The sequence below is a fragment of the Spermophilus citellus genome (genome assembly GCF_964194105.1).
Source record: "Spermophilus citellus genome assembly, chromosome: 15".
NCBI lineage: Eukaryota > Metazoa > Chordata > Mammalia > Rodentia > Sciuridae > Spermophilus > Spermophilus citellus.
The window spans coordinates 70348793-70371341 of NC_138195.1; the positions used below are offsets into that span (position 1 = coordinate 70348793).

Genomic DNA, 22549 nt, shown 5'->3' on the forward strand with positions numbered 1-22549 from the left:
CTGAGCAGGAAGGACAGAAGCACAGCTGGATTTGAGAAACTCCTCTTCCCAGCAATGTGACAGTGATGGTGGCAGGAAGACAGTGAGGAAGCAGTTGAAATCTTCAGGTGAGAGATAATGGGGACCTTGAAGTTTCCTCCTAAACACTTACCTAGCCAGGTGGCAAGAAGGAGCAGAGGCCCTGTCCTTTTTTAGCAGGGGTTCTTTTGTCCTGAATCCCTCTTCTCTTGACCAACCCCAGGCCAGATACAGCTGTCCTTTCCCTGGAGGCCAGGACTGTGAGGGAGGCCAGCTTCTCCTGACCACTGCCCTGCTCTTGATCCATGGGACCCAGGTGGGAAGGGAGAGGAGGGAGAGAAGAGCAAAGGTAGATCTGTGGCAGCCCTCCTCCCCCTCCCCCACTCCTGATGCCTCCAAGCAGCCAGGCCCAGTTTGCATTAGGGAGCAGCTCAGATGATTAAGAATAGGGGAGATAATTATGTGTCAAGATGATGTAGCCCAACTCTGCAGTCAGGCCAAGGTAGCAAAGCAGCTGGCAGGCCGGTCGCAGGAGGCAGCCTCGGGCACAGGCTGCGCAGACACCCAGTATGTCCTTCAGCTCTTGGGCCAATACTGCAGGCGAAAGAGAAACTGACTTGGGGAGCCTGAGGAATGTTGGGATGGGACTGAGGATGCATATCCAGGGACTAGACCCTAGAGGGAATGGAAGGCCGGGCACATTTCCCTCCAGGAGGACCTTGGATGCCCCTTGCCAAACTGGTTCTCCTTCGGCCTCAGGCACTGTGGCATCTCCCTGAAAGTGGCATATCCTGAGGGCAAGCTGGGTACTTCTCTGCCCTCCAGGAAGCTGCTCTGGTTCCTGCCTCTGGGTACAGTGTGGCCTATTCTTCAGCTCTAACAATGTCACGGTGGTGGGCATTAGCGAGGACAATGACTGCAGCATGTGCTGGCATTAGTGGAGACAATCTCAGCAGTAGTTACTGGTGTTCACAGTGATAATACCCAGAGCGTTATTGGCACTGGCACTCAGAATATGGACAGCATTATTAGTATCTGCAGCAATCATATCCGTGGGGATATTAGTAAAGGACCGATCAGCTGTGACTCTGGGGAAAAGCTGATGGTGACTGTGGGCTGCTTGAGACTCCTTGCCATGTCCTGGCCTGTGGGAGTGTGGAAAAACCCAGATTTTCCCTGGAGAAATGTGCCACTTTAGAAGCTGTGACTCTCCTTCAGGAGTCCAGAAACTCCCAGGAGATAGACAGACCAGCGATAGATGAGGAAGTCATGTCATGAAGTCCCCAGAAGACAGGCTATGCTTCAGTCTAAGAAGGAAGAATCATCATTCAGTACCCTGTTAAAATCCTCACTTCTTAACTAAAATTATGGGTGGGTGCATTAGGTCTGGATTCCCTGGAACTTTGAAGGGACATTGATCTTCTGAAGGTTGTAGCTGGAATACAGAGATGAACTTTTCTATCCATAATCAGCCTAAAAAACCACGTATGGGCTGGGACTGTAGCTCAGCAGTAGAGTGTTTACCTAGCAAGCATGAGGCCCTGAGTTCCAACCTCAGCACTGCGGGTGGGGGGGGACGGACCCAAAAACCTGATGCCCTTTGCCTTCTGCTGTGGCCCAGAGCATTGCTGTCCATTGGCAGCCATGTTGAAGCATAGAGCAGTTACATAACTTGTCCAAAAATCCAAATAAAGTCATGGTGAGTCTGTTGATCGGTGTGAGGGAGGTGTGTTGGTGTCATCCTTTGATGTGTGGGTTTGCATTCCATTAATTAGATGCACAATGATTTGTGCAGCTAAGTGGTGCCAAGCTGGTACAGTTGTGCATTTTCAGGCAGGGCAGGTTGTGTGACTACAAATGGCCTAGTCCTGTCACTGCCTTTAATAACTCCCTTCTGATTTGGATGAAGCTGTAACTGAAAGAAGCAGTTTATTTCCTTAGTTAGTTTCCCTCCTATAAGTCCCAAAGAGTGTTGCTCAGGTTAGTCTTGGAACAAAGAAGGGGAATACGTTGTGGAAATGAGCAGCACCTACCCTTGTCTAGGAGCCCTGGATGGAGGCAAGAGAAAGCTGCAAAGATCCACTAGGAAAGATGGTGCAGGGTGGAGGCCAGCATGTAGCCCAGGAGCTTAGCATGGATGGGCAGAGTGCTCAGGGGGGAAGATGTGAGCTCTGGGGCGAGCATAGCTTGGCATGAATTTTAGCATCCCTTACTATCAGTGTGACCTTGGGCAAGTCACTTAACATGCATCACCTCAGTTTTCTCCTCTATAAAATGGACATGGTAACAATTCTTTCTTCACAAGGACTATGGAGAAGATTCCATGAGATCATGGATATAGAGTGTTGCACCAACTCCATATTGGAAGATGGATTGATTTGCATCTGTGAAAGAAAGCCTCGTTATGGGTTTTGATTTCATGGGGAAATGAAGTTGTGTCAGAAAGAAACTGATTTGGACACAGGCTCCATAACCTTGGTGTAGCTTCTTATTACTACGGCAGCCTCTAGCTGATGCTGGATAAGCTAACCTGGATGTGACCAGTGCAGTTGGCCTCACCTGTGTAACTGGGACAACCTTTGTCCATCTCTACCTATTCATTTGCTCTATGGTTACCTGTTGGTGCATATATCATCTTTTAGCCACCACAGGTGTTTTCTATGTATATAAATAAAGACCCCTTTTTCCCCTTAATATGGGGGCATCACTCCCTCTATCCATCTAATATATTTCTGCTCCTACATGCAAATTGATTTATTTACCTTGGAAAAATGTATGCTTGTTTTAGAGACCATATGTAATTTTCCCCACAGTTCATGCAAATATGAGTCTCTGTGTGTGTGTGTTTTACCTCCTCTGAGACGTTTGGGTGTAAGGAGATATGATATGTCACGTGTTGGGAAGGTATTCAGTTTTCTAGGTAGTGTGCATGCTTAGAGAGAGTACCAGTATAACTATGTATGTGTCTACCAGCACCAATGACTGAGGAGAGCTCTAAGCTAGGCCTGAATTAGTTGAGTCTCCATGGTCCTGGGCACAGACTTGCAAATAGAGTTTGGCCCATAGAACCCACTCTACATCTGTTGGCAAATGGATGGGGTGTCTTGAGTTTGCCTCCAGGGATGGCTGGGGCCAACCCTAGGGAGACTGAGGCTGGGAACCCTCACCCGCTCAGGCTGTGTAGGAGTTGCAGCTCAGAACCCTTGCAGCCCTTTGAAGAGGAGTCTGGTCTTCCAGTCTCAGGGAATGGCCCCCAATCTTCTACCTGCCTGACTTTCAAGATCTCTCAGTGTTTGTCTCTTATTTGCTCTAGTCGAGGTATACACTGATCCTGCCCACATTAGAGGAGGTGGAGGTTTGCATCTGGTCTGGACTTTAAGAGGTATGAGGGCCAGAGGGAACATGGTGTGGGGGTCAAGGGAAATAGCTGGGGGTGGTGGTTAGAGAACATTGAGAAAGTGGGTTCCTAAGGGCAGAGAACAGAAAAGAGGCAGCTGTTCAGGCTTCCACTGGGCACCTAAGAGGCTAACAGAGTCTCAGGGCCTGGATCGGCTTCTGCTGTGGGCCACTGAGGGGGTGTAGGACTGAGACCCTGGTGGCCTGGAGGGTCAGGCACTCAGTGCATGGGGGGCAGTTTTTCCAGCCCTTGGAAAAACAAAGAGCAGATCGGGTAGTAAAACAAAAGCAAAGGAGACCTGGAAGCACCTGACAGCCCTAATTCATCACGGCCCAAGTTTTTTCCTGTGTTCCCATTATATTTGTTTGTAAAAGTGGAAATCAATTTTGAAGGTAATTTTCTGGAAAGAATGGAAGGGAGGTGGGAGGGCCGGATAAGGCAGAGATGGTAAAAGGAAAAATTTAGGCCAGGCACAGCCCAGGGGCAGCTCTTGGCAAGGTGAAAGAAAATTGCATATTCAATCTCCATCCATGAATCTCCCTCACTGCTGCCCGCCTCCTGCTTGAAAACAATGAAGGCTTTTTCCCAACACTGGGCAGGGCCTCAGTATCAGCCTCACTTTAACTTCAGGGTCATTAATTCCCTGATTATTGAAGGAGAAGAGAGGGTTGCAGCATTGTCAATTCCAAAGGCACCCCCCATGTGATCAGGCACTGGCTGGGTGGGGTGGGGGGCAGCCAGGGTGAGGTGAGGTGTTGTCTCAGAAGGGGTTGGGGAGAGAGGAAATGGGGGAGCCACCTGGACTGGGGGGGCAGGAAGCCAGGAGGAGGGTGGAAGCAGGCAGTCATTACTGCATACCTCTGTTGTGTTGTTATTGCAAATTAAAAGTAGCATGTTCCACTCCACAGCTATCTTTGGGGAGGGAGGGGCACCAAGGGAGGTGGGGGATCTTATCATTGCTTCTTCAGCAGACCAGCCGTGGTGTCACCGTGTGAGGTGACATTTGAATTTACAATTCCGCTGAGAAAAGCCATTAATTCACAAATTAACATTTCTCCCTCTCCCTCTCTCTTTAACACTCTCTCCCTCTCTCACATGGATGTGCAAGCAATTGAAAAGACAAAGGAAATAGCCTTAAGGAAGAGACTTTACTGCTAGTCTGTCTGTGCTGAGATTGCTCCCCCTGCTTCCAGATAGATAAACCAATTACCTGAGCAGCTCGGCTCCTGGCCGCCCGATCGCCTCCTTTTGTAGGCTGCCTCCATGGCTGGCTTGCGCTCGGTGTATCTCATTAATGGAAACCAGGCATGCCCTGGTCACCAAGCTGTCTTCCCGGCTCTCCCTTGGAGGAGCAGTGGGAGGAGAGTCGGTATCAGAAAAGGCAGGTGAGGAGACCCCAGGGAAGAGGAAAATCTGCCACTGCCCTGCCACCTGGGGGGCCCTGGGTCTTTGGGCGCAGCTTGCTGTGTTGGCCAAGGATGGTGGGGGAAGTGTGCAGGTGAGCCCTGCTTGGTAGGTGAACCTGCTCTGAACTGAGAGGGCAAGGCATGGAGTGGGCATTTAGAAACAGAGGCTACAACACTAACCTAAACTCCTGGTGGCCTTTGGTCCCAGTGCAGGGAGCTGGTGGAACCAGAGAGGGACCTGAGCTCACCCTGAATGAGAAGAGCTTGGGGAAGTTTTGCTGAGTCTGCACTATTTTAGTGGGATGGGATTCAGCTTGAAGGAGCTGAGAGGTTGCTGAGGAGGGCCCAGGAGACATGATGAGGTTGCACTGTATTGGGTAAACAAAATGAGGTTGCACTGATTTCTTAACCTACACCCAGCACTTGGACACGAATATGTCTGTTTACTGCCTAATCACACACACACACACACACACACACACACACACACACACACACACAGCTGATTTCCTTCTTAGAGAACACAGCAGCCCCCCTTTATCCACTAGATATGTTTCAGGAACCACAGTGAGTACTTGAAACCAAGGTTAGTACCCAGTCCTACACATACTTTGTTTTTTCTATATATATATATACACAGGACAAATTTTAATTTATAGATAAGGCTCAATAAGAGATTAACAACAACTAATAATAAAATAGAATAATTGTAGCTATACACTGATACCATGACAGTTAATCTGATAACTGAGACGGCTACTAAGTGACAAACAGGTACAACATAGATATGCCAAACAAAAGGATGATTCACATACCAGGTGGGACAGAGGGGGCTGCTCAATATTTCATCATGCTACTTAGAAAGGCATGCAATTTAAAACTTATGAATTGTGTATTTCTGGAATTTTCCATTTAATAGACTATACTTGACTGCAGGTAACTGAAACTTTGAAAAGTAAAATTTTGGATAAGTGGGGACTAAGGTGCCTTATGAATTACTGTTAGGATTATATGTCTTCACATGTTCTATACTGCCTAGCACATGTCACAGACCCTGCCCCTATGTGACAGGTCCTATGAAAATCCAGAAAGGAAAGCTACACAAAGGGAACCATCTATCTAAACAAGCTCCTGAATTTAACTGCATTAACAAAGCTCAGCCTGTGTTCATTTTCCAACTAATTTTATAAACCTGGCTAACATCTACTCCAGTTCAAGAAAAAGTTAAGGTTCAAAGGTCAACATTCACTAAGACACCAGAAAAAGAACCCACTTATGAACACATTCGTGGTCATGAGTATATCTTTATAGTAACCAGGGAAATTCTACTGGTCATACCTGAGAGGGGAATTTTCCTACCTTAGTCGAATCACATATTCAACTGGGTAATATTGGCCATGAGCCTGTTGAACACACTATGTCACTCTACAGAGGTAGATGTAGAATGCTTTTGGAGGTTATGTTGATGTTCTATTAAGACTTTTACTGAGGACCCTGTATGCAGGTGACTGTATTTTTCTGTGGGTAAGTACCCAGGTTTAGCCATGGCTGTGTGAGACTGACAGGTTCATGAATTTATCTCTAAAACCATGCATTTATACCAGAGATCAATCAAATTATCAGCTACCTTTGTTTCCCAAATAGTTCATACTACTATGGATAAAGAGTAGGTTGTTTGAGGAAGTATTTTGAGGTTTAGTACAAATGAGCATATATTTTTTCATATACTGCCAGAAGTCAGAATAGATAGGTGGACCATCCCTAGGAAAAAATGCACAGATGTGTTGTAGAGGGGGCTACATGTGTCCCTCCACCCCCAGACATTTGGGCAGGTTCAACATGGGTATTACAAATTCCTCAGCAAAGGCCAGGAGGTTCTCCACCCTGCTGCCCTGTTTGCACCCTCTCATGAGCACCCATTGTGTTAGAATCCGTCTTCACCTCTTGGTCATCCCTTGCCAACTGCCTTCCAGCCCTGCAGGTAGGCATCATTCTCCTTTCCCCTCCTGGCAAGGGCACCAAGCGAGAAATCCGCTGCCTCAGCTCTGCCCTTCTCCCCCAGAGCAGGCTGTGCACGCAGGAGGGAGGAGCCAGGCGCAGGGCTGTCCCCCAGGCCCTGCTGCTTGCGGGCTTGCCTCCCAGAGCACCTTCTCCTCTGCAGACCAGTGGGCAGTGAGAAGGGCAGGCAGCTGGCATGAGGACCCCTCGGAAAATGGGTTTGGAGATAATAAAGGGGAAGGGAGACCCCAGGATCATGCCCACCAAAGGAATGGGTCCTGGCAGGCTCCTGAACCACTGAGCCCAGAGAAGGACCCCTTCCCACCCTGCCTTCCTCAGTCCTTCAGGCTCTTTGGGACCCTCTCACTCTGCCTTGTGGGGGTAGAAAGGCCAGGAGGGTTAAGGGAGGGTGGGGTCTGGTGCAGGGGCTGGAAGATAGTCATGAGCCTCAGAGCCTGAGTTGCAGCAGAGCCAGTAATTCAAACCATCCTGACCCTTCGGTGAACCCGAACCTGCTGACCTTGACAGCAGCAGACAAGAGAGGCCTCACAAACCTCAACCTGGCAGAGGCCCTGCCTTCTCTCCCTTCCTTTCTTGAAAGCCTGTGGCCCAGCCTCCAGGTGGCTCCTCATTTGGCCATCCCCAAGAAATGTCAGCATCCCCTCCCTCCCTGAGGCTGCCTGCTTGCTTCAAAGCACCCTTTGTGCTCATCTCCACTGGAGACAGGGTGTAGGCATCTCCTGGGGCCTGTCCAGGACTGCCGTGAGAGTTCTCTTATGAGTGGAGCTCATACCCCTTCTCTGCCCCAGGCTTCGTCTTTTCAAGAGGACTGGCTATAGCACGTAATCTGGGTGCACACAGGGTCGGGGATAGAATGTGATGGAGATGTAGTAGACGGGGAGGGAAGACAAGCTGGAGGAAAGCAGCCTCAGGAATCTGCATTAAAGTAAATGCAGTTTATGAAGTTTATGCCTTCTTCCTCGGGAGAACTAGATTCCTTCCAGTAGCCTCTCCGAGGCTGCCAAACAGCTCCTGAAGCAGAAAGTGTGGGCAGGAGAGCAAGCAAGCCAGTGACAGAGGGAGAGATGCGTGGACACCAGCAAGCACACACACACATACATCACCCTAGGCCACAGTAGCCTGAGAAGCCTGGGATGGGAGAATGCAGATGGTGTGTTTAGGAGGAGTGGCTCCAGGAGCTACTTTCCCCCTTCTTCCCTGCCCACCTGCCATCTCTACCCCCTCAGGCAGTGTGGCCATCAGTATGAGTGCTGGGAAGACTGGTGGTGTAGTAAAGCTAAGCTGGGGGCAGTGTGGACCGCCTGGGGTAGCCAGGTCATGGAAGCTGCTCTGGGTGAGAGATGGTCTGGGTGGTCTTGGGGCAATGGGTACAAGCCCTATGTAGGAAAAGGAATCAGAATATTGTACCATTGAAATCAAGTGTGGTGGCACACACCTGTAATCTCAGCTACTTAGGAGCCTGAGGCAGAAGGATTACAAGTTCAAGGGTAAGCTGGCAGCTTCATAAGACCCTGTCTTGACATAAAATTAAAAGGTCTGGGGATGCAACCCAGTGGTAGAGTCCTTCTCTAGCATGATCCAGGCCCTGGGTTCCAACCCCCAGTACCACAAAAAACAAAACCAGAATGTGGTACTCTTGGATCTTCCAGGAACCTCTCTTTTCTCTTAATACTGACCAAGTGGGTATTATGGCTACTGACCAAGTGGGTATTGTGGCTGCTGAGGACAGCCATTGGAGTTTCTTTTAAAGAGAAATAACTTGAGACCTTTTTCCTTTTTCTGAGAATTCAAAGGAAATAAATGACCAACAGGGCTATAGCATGGGAACTCTCAGAGGGACTTGTAAGCAAGTTGGAGGATCTGCCTTTCCAGACTCTTCTTCCTGTGCATGAGAATATGGGTGTGTGCATGTGTGCACCGGTAATGTGTAAGTGGGGCAGGATCCTTGGCTTTTGAGGAATGGGAATGTGGAAGAGAAAATGACCCAAAGTGAAGTGTGCAGCAAGAGCTTTCTCTCAGGTATGGCACCATCTGTCTCTTGTCCCTGTGGCTTCTGTGAAATGCCTCAACTGGGAACAGACAGTAAGGAGAAGTCTGTCTCCTGCTTCTTCCTGGAGACTTCATGTCTTTCTGTGTTCAGGAGCTGGGACACAGGACTACAGACAGAGAATGAAGGGAAGTGGGAGAGTGAAGGGTGGGCAGAAATTGCTGATTGTGGAGAATGCCCTGGGCAGCCAGGAGATACTAGGCACAGAGGGAGGCAGAAACTGGTGGAGGATAGCCTTGGCCCTTTCTGTCCCCTGCTCTCTCCTCTGCCCTCCCTCCTTCTGCCCTCCCCTCTTCCCTCCACACATCTTTATTGGTTCTGGTAATAGCGTTGATTTGCATGTCAGGCAAAGCCTTGCTACACACACAAAAAGAAAACCCTAGCCGTGGCGGTGTGGCAGTGTCAGCTCTCGCTGTTGTTCGACAGTGTAAAATTAAATTAATAAAGCCCCCAACACAGGAAAACATAACAGGAAATTAATGGCCTTTACTGTCGCTCTGATGCAGTCATTTGCAACCCTGCTTTCCGCACCAAAGACTTCATAAATGCAAGCAGTTTCTCTAAACAAGCATACTTAGGGCGGCCTGGTATGTAATTTTTCGCCTTGCTTGTGTCCTTTGAGCTAACAAAGCCCCCTTCCCTCCTGGCTCCAGAGAGGTTTCTAACTGTTTCTGGCCTGGGCTGGAACTCAGCTTTGAGGGGGGCAGTGCAGGACCAGATAGGAAGCCCCACCCCCTACTTGCCAGCCCAAGGAGGGCAAAAGGAGATCTGGGGACTCTGCAGACTTTCAGTGAGCCCTCCTTGCCCTCCAGCTTTGTGGGCATGCCTGCAGGACTGCACACAGGGTGCTCTCAAGCAGGGAAGTTGATCACCCAGGGACTCCCCTCCCTTTCCTCCCATGAGTCTCTTTTCTCTCTCCCACCACCCCTGGGTTCCCTTCCCATTGCCTCTGGCCTTTGTCTCCTCCTCCTCCATCTCTGCTCTCAGCATCTTCCACTATTCCACACATAGGTCACACACTAGGACTGGCTGTGCCTCAGCAGTGGGTAACCTGGGGGCTTTTGGGGAGAGAGAGAGCTAACTTATTCAAAATGGGGAAAGTAGCTCTGCTGGTAAATTTCCTGGACTCTCCCTCTTCCCTACATGAGGGCCCTAATAGTCATTCAGACCATTCTTCTGTCCTCAAATGCATTTCAGACTGAGAACCTTGGCTTTGGAGTGTAAGTTGGTGGAATGTTAAGAACATGTAGTTTTTCTCTTGGGATCTTTGTGTCAGCGTGGGCCTGAGCACCCACTGCGTTTGACTGTGTGCAGGGATCTCAGGAGCTTCCAGTCTACTGGGGACAGGAAATGGCTAGAATAGACAGCAATAAATGGACTCCAGCCTGGGAGGGGCTAAGATTGGGAGGGACCATCTCCAGGGATAACCTCCTGCATGGAGAGAGACCAGGGGCTGGGCTGAGAGTGGAAATGAGGTACAGTCTCAGATTCTTGAGGGTCATCAGATCTTACCTGCCCCTTACCATGGAACTCTCCTTTCGGGTAGTTCTGCCTAACAGGCACAGCTCCTGCCTGGATATAAAGCGTAAATGGACAGTTGCTATTGTTTGTAGCTTTGCTGTTATACTGAGCCACTGTGGGATTGAGGGAAGAACACAGGGGTTGGAGTCCAGATGGACTCCACTTCCACTTCCTGTTTGCTTTAGTAACTTCAGCTTATTATATAATCTCAAAATATCAATTTCCTCAAGTACATATAGACCATGAAGTTTGCCACTGAAGTGATAGATGGTGGTCAAGATCTCCATTTGACTTCCTCCCTCCATCCTTCTTTTCCTTCCATTCATTCCACTCTATTTACTGACCACTTTGCCAAGTCCTGTGTGGATTTTAGCTTCTCACATGACGTGTTCCTGCCCTTGTGGGAGTTCCTTCACCATCCTAGTTACCCATCTTGGAATTTATTCTTGAAGGTTAAAGTCACTCTTGAAGGAACACTGAACCCTAGAGACAGTTCAACCAATGCCAAGTACAGTGGAACCATTGCCCCTCTCCGTCTGGAGACTCTACATCCATAATGTAGCCTAAGATTACATTCGATTTTTTAGCAGCCGTGTCAGACTCGAGCTCATATTGAGTTCGTGGTCAACTAAAACCTCGAGATCTTTTTCACATCAATTGCTATCAAGCCAGGCCTACCCCATTCTGCCTTGTGCAATTGATTTTTTTTAACCTAAACATAGGGCATTCCATTTATCCCTGTTGAATTTCATCTTGTTGGTTTAGGTTCTTAATTCTACCCGATTAAGGTCATAAGGATGTCTTCTATATCATCACCCAAGTAGTTCCTTTTCTTTTCCTTTAGCTATTTTTCCTTGAAAATAAAGGAAAGTGCATGGCCGACCAGTAGATACCTCCCTCCTGGTTGCAATAAATGAATGCTCTAGGTATTATTGAGCCTACCAATAGCCATTAACCATTTCACTTCTCTTCACCTCGCCCATAAAACTAAGAAGGAGATTCTTTGCAAGATGTTAACAGAATTTCCTTAATCAATCAATAAAAATCAATTTAAGTTGATGAGCAAATGGCCTGCTTTGTAAATCTGTTTACAAAGGTAAATAGAATAGTCTTTGACCTCAAGAAGCTTATAATCTAGGGAAGCAGATGTGTACTTCATTATACCAGCAGAATGTGGTCAATGCTCTGATTAAGGCTTGAGAGACTGTGATAAATGTTGAGAGAAGGGTGAGGGGAAGAAGAGAGAAATAAAAAAAAAAAAAAAACAGTTGCTTCCAATTTGGGGAAAGTCTCAAGGTAGCATTTGATCTTAGCATTGATACCGAGTTAATGTGCCACAACTTAGTGAGTGTGTGCAGGCTCTGGAGTACCAAGTTTTCTTTTTTAGTGCCCACAAATTAGCTGTTTAATAATTTCTTCTAGGGCTGGGGATGTGGCTCAAGCGGTAGCGCGCTCGCCTGGCATGCCTGCGGCCCGGGTTCGATCCTCAGCACCACATACCAACAAAGATGTTGTGTCCACCGAGAACTAAAAAATAAATATTAAAAATTCTCTCTCTCTCCTCTCTCACTCTCTTTAAAAAAATAAAATAAAAAAATAATTTCTTCTAAAAAATATTCAGAGCCTTATACTGAATTTATTGTAGTGTAGTTTGCCTACCCTTACTTTTCCCCATTTCCTGCAAGGCAGGATGGCATTGGGTTTGTCACTGCCTCACTCTTTCATTATCATTTCTTGGCTCAAATATTATCAACAGCAATTTTAGGACCCTATCAGTTCCTCCCAGGGTCCTGACATACAAATGATCTGGGGAAGTTAACTCAATTGGCATGGCTCAGGGTTACCTGCCAGGCCCTCCCACCAGGGCACCAGGACCTTCCTGCTGACTGCCTTTTGAAGATTCAGTCTTTGGTGCAGAAGACAAAGGCAGGTTAGAGATCTAGAAATTCTGCCTCCTCCTTGTCCTCTCTTAGTACTGCCTCTTCCCAAGGACTGAACTTAAACTCATCTTCTTTTCTTGTTCTTTGTCCCATACATAGCAACAAAGGCCCTTTTTTGTTGTCTCATCTTATTCCAAGTTTTTGTCTTCCTGACAGGTGCATGCTACTTTCATGCCATCTTTGGTTTGGTCTCTCCTTTCATCTGTTCTTTTTCGTCTTTTCTTTTTTTTTGGTACCAGGGATTGAATCCAGGGGTGCTTAACTACTGAGCCACATCCACAGCCCCTTTTTAAAATATCTTATTTAGAGACAGGGTCTCACTGAGTTGCCTAGGGCCTCACTAAGTTGCTGAAGCTGGCTTTGAACTTGCAATCCTGCTGCCTCAGCCTCCAAAGCTGCTGGGATTACAGGCATGTGCCACCACACCCAGCTGTTCTGTCTTTTATAAAAGAAAAAAAATACATAGCTTTTGTTTTATCATAAGTGCAATACATATTCATTGTAAAATGTTTGGAAAAAACAATAAAGCTCTAAAAAAAATCAGCCATGATCTCATCACTAAGTGATAACTACTGTTAAAATTTGATACATTTTTCCAGGCTTTTTTTCCTGTGCATATTTAACTTTATTACATATATATCATTATTAATCAAAATTAAAATGGTACTGTATACACAGCCTTATGTCTTGCTATTTTCACTTAACTTTATATAGGAGCATTTTCACATATCATTGCATATTCTTTGAAAACATGATTTTTTAATGGCTGCATAATCTTCCACTGTTCAATGTACATGTCCTTTTAAATTCTAAGCTCATCATATTTTAAAGCTTAGTCGTGTGCAACAATGGTGATTTTCCTTAAATGTCCTTCTCTTTCCTCCCCTCCCCCATTCTTACTCTCTTTACTTTGTCAGGTTGATTGTTTGAGCTTATGAAAGTAGACTTTCATTTTTAGAGCATCCTGTCCTTATGGAGTTATATTCTCTTTTAGACTCTCTTGCTGTGGGGTCCCTTGCCTATTCTTTTCCTCTACATAGAGCAGTTTGCTTTCCTCAGATTGGATTCTGCCAGAGCCCCTTTCCTTGACTACTGTCAACTCTAGACATGGTTGCTTTGCCCCCAGATCCCCACCACTTCCCTTTTATCCATTTTTCTTCCTTGGTCAGAATTAAGTGACCTGAAATAGTGAAGAGGACCTTGGGTTAGGAGTTCTAATTCTAGCAATGCCTAGCTCTGTGACATGGGAACATTATGTACCCTCTCTGAGCCTGCTTTTGTTGTTTCATTTTGTTTTTTTGTTTGTTTGTTTGGTTGGTTGGTTGGTTTAAATTTTAAATCTCTAAGAGGGAATCAGATTAAATTATCTCCATGAAACTTTCCAACTGTAAAATGTGAATGACACAGAATCCAGAGCAGTAGTTTCTCTTCTTTCTTTTTCCTTCTGAAAAGGTAAAACATTGAGAAAGTCAAGTTGTTTTTAGAAATCTATTCAACAAATTGGCCAATGTTTGTGATCACCTATCATGTATCAGGCTCCATGCTGTTTATAAAGATGAAAAATATAGTGTCCTTGCCTTCAAAATTCACAATTTAATGAAGAAACAAGCATTTAAAAAAAATATGGCACATATAGAATTTACTTTTGGCTGTGCCACTTATTTGCTGTAGTAAGTTATTTCTCCTCATGAGCCTTCACTTTCTCAGGCGTGCACTCAGCTGTCGGAAGCTGATTGCCTGGCCTTCCTCTGTCACTCCTTAATTGTGCCTGTGTGACCTTGGGAACGTTCCATAACCTCTGCACTTTCATTTCCGAGATAAGAAGCTTCCTGCTTAAGTTTTTCTTGTGAAAATTAGATGAGTTGATATGTAAAAAATTCTTAGACAAGTGCCTGGTGTGTGGTAAACAATAAATGTTAGTTGCTGTTATTCTAAGAATTAAATCAGTGCTATAATAGGGGTCTGGTACCGTAATAGGAACTGGATTTGCTTTAGTCATTATTGTTATTATTTCCGCAGTAGAGGTTTGGAGAGATGGCTATTGGACACGGAGAAAGGAAAAATTCATATTGCTGAAGGAGGCTCTAGCATCTCTTGTCTATATCTAAGGACACTCAGTCCAGAGAAGCCCACAGGACTTGTCCAAGGTCACATAGCAAGTGAGCAACAAACTAGGATTCACCCCAGGAGATGTTACTCTTAGTCCAGCCTTATGTTAGGTCCCTAATGCAGTTACTGCCCCCAGAGGCAAGTGGTTGCGAATGGGCACAGCAAGCTTGAGGTCAGACAGGCTGCAGCCACCCCCAGCCTCTCACCCTAGCAAGAATTCAGTGAACATTTAGAAGCTGGGCTTGGTGAAGGATAGCAGGTGGTTTGCCAAGGCTAGTGGAATGGGCAGACCTGGTCTTGCCCCAAGCCAAAGATTTGAGCCAGATTTTTGAGGGCTTCTTCACGCCTGCCAAGGTTGGCTTGGGGTTCATGGTCAGGCCAGACTCATAGGTTGTCCAGTTTATCTGGGAGTCAATGGGGGTGTGTCATCTATCTCCTAGGACAAGCGGCATTCCACAACTCTTTCCTCAGCCTGGCCCTCTGGGCCCCCTTTTAGAACGCTGTGGCATCTTAACACCCCTTCCCTCCTCTCTCTCCCCTCACTCCCCCCTCATCCTTCCCCTACCCTGCCCCATCTTCCCTTCATCTTTTTTCCAGTCTCCCTCCCTCTCTCCTCATTCCCTCATGCTCCTTCCCTTCATTTTCCTTCCCTCCTCCATCCTCTCTTCTACCCCCTCCTCTTCCCATTCCATCAATCCCTGTCTGGAAGGCACCCCAGCTCTGGGGAGTAGCCCCATTCCTCAGCGTCCTAAACCTCACTCCCTGTTCCCAATCAGATGGGAGGCCCCGGGTGGCAGCTCAGACCTCGGGGTCCTGCCTGCCTGCTGCTGCTGTGGGGGTGGGGCTGGGGCTGCACAGGCGGGCTGCCCTGAATGACAAGCGGGGATATTGATCGCATTCTGAACTCAGCCCAGCCGATAGAAGGTAATTAATGACTCCATTTGCCTCAGTACCGGGGAGAACAATTGAGTTTGAAACTGCAACAACTGGCAGCTGGGGAGACTGGGGGTCAGCCCTGGGGTGAGCCCCTCTGAGGGGGAAGGTAGTGTGAAGAGGTGCCTAGGTGGAGAGGCCACCGCCCACCCACTGCTTCCACTTCCTCCGTGATTTTTTTTTTCTTCCCAAGCCACTTTTTGAGGTCATTTTCTGCCTGTGGATGAAGATTTACTTTCCCCGAGATTGTATCTTGTCAGCTGCATGATCTTGCGCATATTTTGGACCCTTCCTGAGTGTGTTTCCTCATTTGTAAAATTGAGCGAATGGCATCTTTTTTGTAAGTGCTCTGTGAGTTCTAAGGGTAGTGTGTATGAAGTACCTCAAGCCTGCCTGGACACAGGAAGTGTGCAATAAACGATGGCCACATGGTGAAGACATGGGAGGAAGGCAAATTTGACCAAATAGAGAGCGCTTTGGAGTCAGACATCCTGTATTAGTTATAGGATGTGGGGCAAATCGTTTTGTTTCTCTGAGACTGTTACTTCAACTGAAAAAGTTTTTGTTAAATAATAAGTGCCTCTAAAGTTGAACAGGTTTAATGAATATAGGTGAAAGCCTAGATAGTGTCAGTTTCCCCATAGACTAGTAGATATTTGTATTTGGGCTTAGAAAACTGAAGTTAGTATGTTTTTTGTTTTGTTTTGTTTTGTTTTGTTTTGAGGTACCAGGGATTGAACTCAGGGGCACTCGACCACTGAGCTACATACCAGCCCTATTTTGTATTTTATTTAGAGATAGGGTCTCACTAGGGCCTCCGCTAAGTTGCTGAGGCTGGCTTTGAACTCATGATCCTTCTGCCTCAGCCTCCCAAGCAGCTGGGATTATAGGTATATATGGTTTTTTGGTATACTTTTTAAAAGTTCTTCTCAAATGCCTAATCATACTTCCTGGGATTCAGTGGGCAGGCCCTGCTCATCTCATCCTGATTTTTTAAACATTGAGGGGTCCTCATGCTTTCTGATTAAGGAAATAGCATCATTTCATTCTGTGTATTCCCACCACTCTACCTACCTTTTGGTCAGTGCTTGATCCCTATCTATACCTCTCTCTCTTTCTCTCACTCTCTCTTTCTTGGTACTAGGAATTGAACCTGGGGGCTCTCTACCACTGAGCTACATCCCTGGCTCCTTTTTATTTTTATTTTGAGATAGGGTCTCACTAAATTGCTGATGCTGGCTGACCTTGAACTTGTGATCCTTCTACCCCAGCTCCCAAATCACTGGGATTATAGGTGTGCACCACCATGCCCAACACCATCTATCCCTTCACCTTTGCAGTGATCACTTTGGAAATCCACAGAAGATGTAAATGCACAAGAAATAATACTTATGTCCCTTGTCCTTAGTCTTAGACCAAGACATGGTGTTCAGTGACTACTCTTTTCCCTGAGCTGCTGAGACCTCTCTAGACAACCCCATTTATGATTGGCCAGTGCAAGGGTTCTGGTCTAGAGTGAAAGGTGTGAAGAGGGTTCTGCTCCAGGGCAACCCAGGAACAGATGGGGAGTAACTGAGAAGATCAGATCTTTTTATCAACGTTAAAAGACATTTTCTTTTCTTGGTGCTGGAAATTGAACCCAAGGCTTTTAGTATGCTAAGCACATACTCGTGATTGAACTACACCCCCAGCCCCAAGACATTTTTAATAATGATTCTAGAAGTAGTACATGCTTATTGAACAAAGTCTGGACAACATGGAAAACTTAGACAAGAAGAGAATAAAAATTGCTTATGGAATCAGAGTACTTATCTCATAGGGTTGTTGGAAGGATTAAATGAGCTCTGAAGTCTGGCCATGGCATGTAAGAGGCTCTTGATACTTGTGTGCTGCTAGTGTAGATGGGCAGGGGGCAGAAGAAAGTAACCATAATCACCATGTTGGTGGTAGTTCTTTTAGTCAAGAAGATCTTTGGTCTTATGTTCTTTTTGTTTGCATGAAGTCTGGGGCCCCACTGCTGGGAGCCCCAGCTCTGGATATTGGCTGTGTGGGCAGTGCTGTTGTCCACCAGTTCAGCCCACAGCACCTTTCCTGTGCCAGGCTCCCTAGCAGATATGCCCTCGAGTCAGACATTTACCCTCACCTAATCTGCACCTCAGGTACTCTGAGCCTTAGTTTCCTCATCATAAAAAAGGAATTTTAATTCCTACTTACTTTGAAGAGTGGTTGGGACCAAATAAGATAAGGTCTACGAAGACTGCATTAAATACTAAGTGAATATGAAGTGGTCAGAGAAGAAAATGTGAGCTTTAACTCAGCAGGTTGTTTAATTTAATTAATTTAATGTAATTATATCCTGCCAATGTTCCAAAAAGGATTTGTGGTAGCTCACCCTCCTTGAGTGGGCTCACACTGGTTTGGACAGAGCACCTAGACTGGGCTCCAGTCCCGAGAGTCCTGCTACCCAGTTGTGTGACCTTGGATAAGTGGCCCACCCACCTCACACTCACCTAGCTAGTTTTCCTTACTATAACATGAAGAATTTGAGCCAGATGTCCCCTAATCATCTGGGCAGTCTGTACTCAGCCAGCACACATGCCACAGGTTTCAGCCTCAGTATAGGGAGGTGGCCAGGCAGAGAACTGGGGATGCCATGAGGAAGGCTGTGCCCAGATAAGGCCAGTGGCCCTCAGCCGTGGCTCTGAGTTTGACAGCAGCAGCAGCGGAGCACAGTAATTTAGAAGGCAGGCTCTGGAATCAAACAGATCAGGATTCAAATCCTAGCTATCATTTACTAGCTCCGTGGCCTTAGACAAGCTACTTAACCTCTCTGTGCCTAAGTTTCCTTATCTTTAAAATGGGTATCAGAGTACTTATCTCATAGGGTTGTTGGAAGGATTAAATGAGCTCTGAAGTCTGGCCATGGCATGTAAGAGGCTCTTGATACTTGTGTGCTGCTAGTGTAGATGGGCAGGGGGCAGAAGGAGAGCAGAGCCAAGTCCTCCACGGCTGGAGACATTTATTCCAGCACATGGTCCCTTCCTAGCTCTATGGGGTCTTTCTAAACATATAGCAGCCACATTTTCCGACCGCAACTTGAAAATATGGCCTAAGAGTAGGAAACAGTATCAGAAATAGGAATTGTTCCAGACAGGAACATATGGCCACCTTACTCTAGCCCTCTTGGTGTAGGGAGTAGGGAGTACAAATATAGAGGGCTTCTCAGGGCCCTTTCCTTAAGCAGCCTCTGCCACCCACTTTGGTTGGCAGCTCTGATGCTCCAAGGCTAAGTTCTGCTCCTGAGAGCATAATGTTCTTTGTCCATTGGCTTGAGGCACCATAGGTGGGCCAGATGGTGTTGTTCAGAGTGAGAAGGGCCTCCAGGGGACCTGAGTTGATGCTGTTTGAGGCTAACAGGCAGTGGGATGAGTGCAAAAGAGGAACAAGTCTACCAGGACCTCATGCAGGAACTTCTGCATCCCCAGCCAGGGATGCATGGGACTTGCCTGACAAATGACCGAGTATCCTAGGTGCCACAAGTCGGAAGGCCAGTTCTGAAACCTTCTTCCAGGGTCTGGTTATGAATGCCACCCAGGAAAGTCTCATTCATTCAATCAGTCATTTATTGAAGACCAACCATGTGCCATGTCTGGCACTGGAGCTATAGAAATGCATTAGTGATGATCCCTGCTCGCCAGCAGCTCACAGCCTGGCTCCTCAGCACTGGGGCTGTCAGGTGGGGAATCTTTCGGAGTGGATGTTATCTACTCCCACACATTCTCTCCCTGCCCACTCTGAAACCCAGATCCAGACCTCCATCTGCCTGTGCCTTTATTTTATCCCAACTCTGCCAGAGAGCCCTTCAACATCTGGGCCTAGCACCAGTCTCTTCCTCTCCCTTACTGTCCCTCTGAAAGTGCCACTCTGAGCTCTTTCTCCATCATCCTGGGAAGACCTGCCAGGTGGTCAGCACTGTCAACTGCTTCAGTTTGTTTTCCTTTTCTTTTCTTTCCATCCTTGTTTTCTTTCTTTCCTTATCCTCCCCTGCTCCTGTCTTCTCCTTTTCCTCCTCCAACCTGTACCTCCCAACCCACCCTGTCTAGGCCCCAGGCTGCCCTCTGTAGCTGAACACCAGGCGTCAGCACAAGCAGGGCCAGCTGGTGTCATTCCTGCGCCAAGTGTCCTCACCCAACCAGTGCCTCCTCAGCTTCTGGTGTGGAAGCCTTCTTCCTTCTCCTCTCCCTCCTCCTGCTCTTCCTCTGCTTTGGACCTTCTCCTCCCCAGAGCTTCAACTCCTCGCACCTCTGACCCAGGGCCTCTCCCTCCCTCCCCCCTGCCCTTCCTACCCTCTCCCCTCACCTTACTTCCTTCCTCCCCTCCCTAGCTGAGGGCAGGGCATCACCCCCTCCTCTGGAGAGAGCCCCTGACAGCCTGTGGGACCTGTGGCTGAGTGGGGGGCTGAGTCCCTGTCCCCCACCAGTAGTGCCACTGCCCTCTCCTAGCCCTGGGGCTCACCTCCTTGTCCCCCTTAACTTTCTTTGTGCTCCTTCCCCATTCATCATGACTGCTGCCTTCCCCTTTGGGAGTTTCTAGGCCTCCTCCAGCCTCTGGGCGGATTCTCTGCAGGCTTTCATCAGCCACTTTGTTGTTGTGCTCTCTAGCACCTTCTCGCTACCCACCGCCCCCCACCTTCCTTCTCCTCTTCTTCCTGCCTCCGCCTCCCAGGGCCACCCCTTCCTTCTGCTTCCCCTCCTGCCCTCCCCTTCCCTGCACTGCCGCCTCTGTAACCTGTCTTACCACCAGGGCCTGAGTGCACAAAAAAATAAATAAATAAAAAGGTCAGTGAGTGGAGGGAGCAGCAATAACCCCTAAAACAGTACTATCAGTGGAACATGATTGATCAATTGAATTCCATAGCGGCTGAAAAATGTGGGATTAAGTAGTGTATTATACGCACAATGAGTTGAGGCATGATGTTCATTTCAAGTTCATTTCGCCGGCCTCTGCCACCAGATCAGGCAATCAATAGGGGCAGCAGATATCATATATCACCTCTCTGCGGGCTGGGGAGAGAGCACCATAATCTCTCGCAAATTTAGAGTGACAGATTTGTCAAGATCTGAAGGGCCCCTGAATAAATGAAGGCAAAGAGACTCCTCCAGCCAGTGACCTGAGGACAAAGCTTCAGTTCAGCCCTTTACACACACACACACACACACACACACACACACACACACACAGGCATGGGGTGAGACAAGCTACACTCAGGCATGTACGCAAACCTCACAGAGGCAGGAATTGAGTCCTGCCACACATTTACATAGAAACACCCCCACACATAATGCATAAACAGGCTCACAGACAAATGCTCATTCTACTCCCCAGGACGCAGTTGGTGACACTGCACTCACCAATACACAAAGACCCTCAAAGCCTCCCTTGGCCTTGGCAGCAGGGCTTCCCCAAAAGGTAGGAGGGCTCCAGGAAGAGAGAATTAGACACAATGGAACACGCAAATAGCTACAGTGAGTCAAATTAGGGTGATGCACATTCTGGTGGAAGAAGCAGTCACAGGAGAAATGGGCAACATGAGCTCCCGCTCCCATGGGGTCACATAGGGTTCTTATTCTGTCACTTAAACGCACAGAGAGCCTTATTTATCCAGATGTTTATTATATACAAGTGCACACACAGTGAATACTCACAAGAGGGAAAAATAAATGTTTTCCACACCCCAACTCACACACAGAAATGCCTACACCCTCAAAGACTGAAAACTATTCCAGAACTACACACAGAAAAAGCACAACTACCAGATTTTGTGTCCACAGGGAATATAGGCAGACTATCAAAGCTGCCTCTGCCTGCCTCCGACTTGATCTTGGTCTTGCTTTCTCGTATTTCTCTCCCTCTCTCTTACCCGCCCCGCCCCTCACACACACACACTTTCTTCGCTTTCCCATCTTCTCCAGAGTAGAGTGTGGAGGGAAGATAGGAGATCCCTTTAGGAAAGCAGAGCCCCATGCTCCATCTGGAAGGCCAGCCAGGGAGGATGGCTGCAGGTTGAGGTTAATCAATATGTAATATTTTCTATGGTCTCCCAAATGATACTGTACGGTGTTACTGTATATAATGCAATATTGATTATATCATATCATATAATCACCTATAAACTGATATATATAACAGTCTCCAGAGGAATACCCTGGGGACTACAGCATGGGCTGGCTCCAGGCTCAAGGCTTCTCAGCTGGTCTTGGGCTAAGGAAGCCAAGGAGTGACTGGGGAGTTTCTAGGTCAGGGTTCAGGGAGAGGCATTTGGTCCACATACACTTTAAAAGCTCCAAGAGACCTGGAAGGAAGGGACAGAGGAGGCAGGGATAACAGCGTGGTGATAACACCAGGTAGAGTTTGACACAGAGACAGGACTGACCTGTGGCCCCTAGGGAGCAGACTCCAGTGGGACACCACCAGCCCTTCTTTCATGGAACAGATCTCAGCTCCCTGTGGAAACCCACAGTAAGTACCAGGTGACCCAGGAGCTGGCTCCTGCTGGAGGCCAGAACCAGAATTCTCTAGGGGAAAGTGGCCAGGGCACAGCAGCAAGCACAGGTCTCTGTGGTCTACCCACGTGATTGCTCTGAAGCCCACGTGACTCCTCTTTCCTCCTGCTTGGTCTCCAGCCCTGCCCAACCCAACCTGAGCCAAGTACCTTAGCTTTGCTCTCAGAGCCCCTCCTCCCTCAGGGGGCAGTTAATTACTTCACCCAGTCTCCGCGTTACACTCGGCCTGAGAGATTTGATGATTTTCAACCCTTGGAATCAGTGGAACTGAAATTCATCTTGGAGCCAGGTTCAATTCTCCACAGGCTCAGTAACACGGATCTGAGAGCCAGCTCCTCCCCTACGCTCTCCCAGGCTGGGGAACAGAGGGGGGGCCCAGGAAAACATACCCTGGGAGACAGCCCTCTCTTGCTCCACCTCTACCCAGTCCTTCCTGCCTCTCTTTCTCTTCCCAGCTTCTTTAGGATCTGGCTTCCTTAGCCAGACCTCTGAGGCAGCCCCTTTCAACCTATGAGCTGGAAGTAAGGGGTTCTGGCAGGGATGCAGAGCCCTGAGGGCCAGAGCCAGGTACCCACCCATTTTGTCCCCTCTTCCTG

The 22549-nt window shown here is 47.6% G+C and overlaps 1 protein-coding gene across 10 annotated transcripts in view; it reads left to right on the forward strand.

Moving 5' to 3' along the window:
* Positions 1-22549, forward strand: part of PAX2 (paired box 2) — a gene marked incomplete at both ends in the record, with an annotated part of 77917 nt that overhangs the window by 35278 nt on the left and 20090 nt on the right. For 3 of the 10 annotated variants that reach the window (XM_081268392.1, XM_081268386.1, XM_081268388.1), the window contains one exon: positions 3332-3400. The exons of the other annotated variants lie outside the window; for them this stretch is intronic. In XM_081268392.1, the coding sequence (XP_081124518.1) occupies positions 3332-3400 (69 nt within the window). The remainder of the gene's footprint in view (positions 1-3331; positions 3401-22549) is intronic. 10 annotated transcript variants of the gene reach the window in all.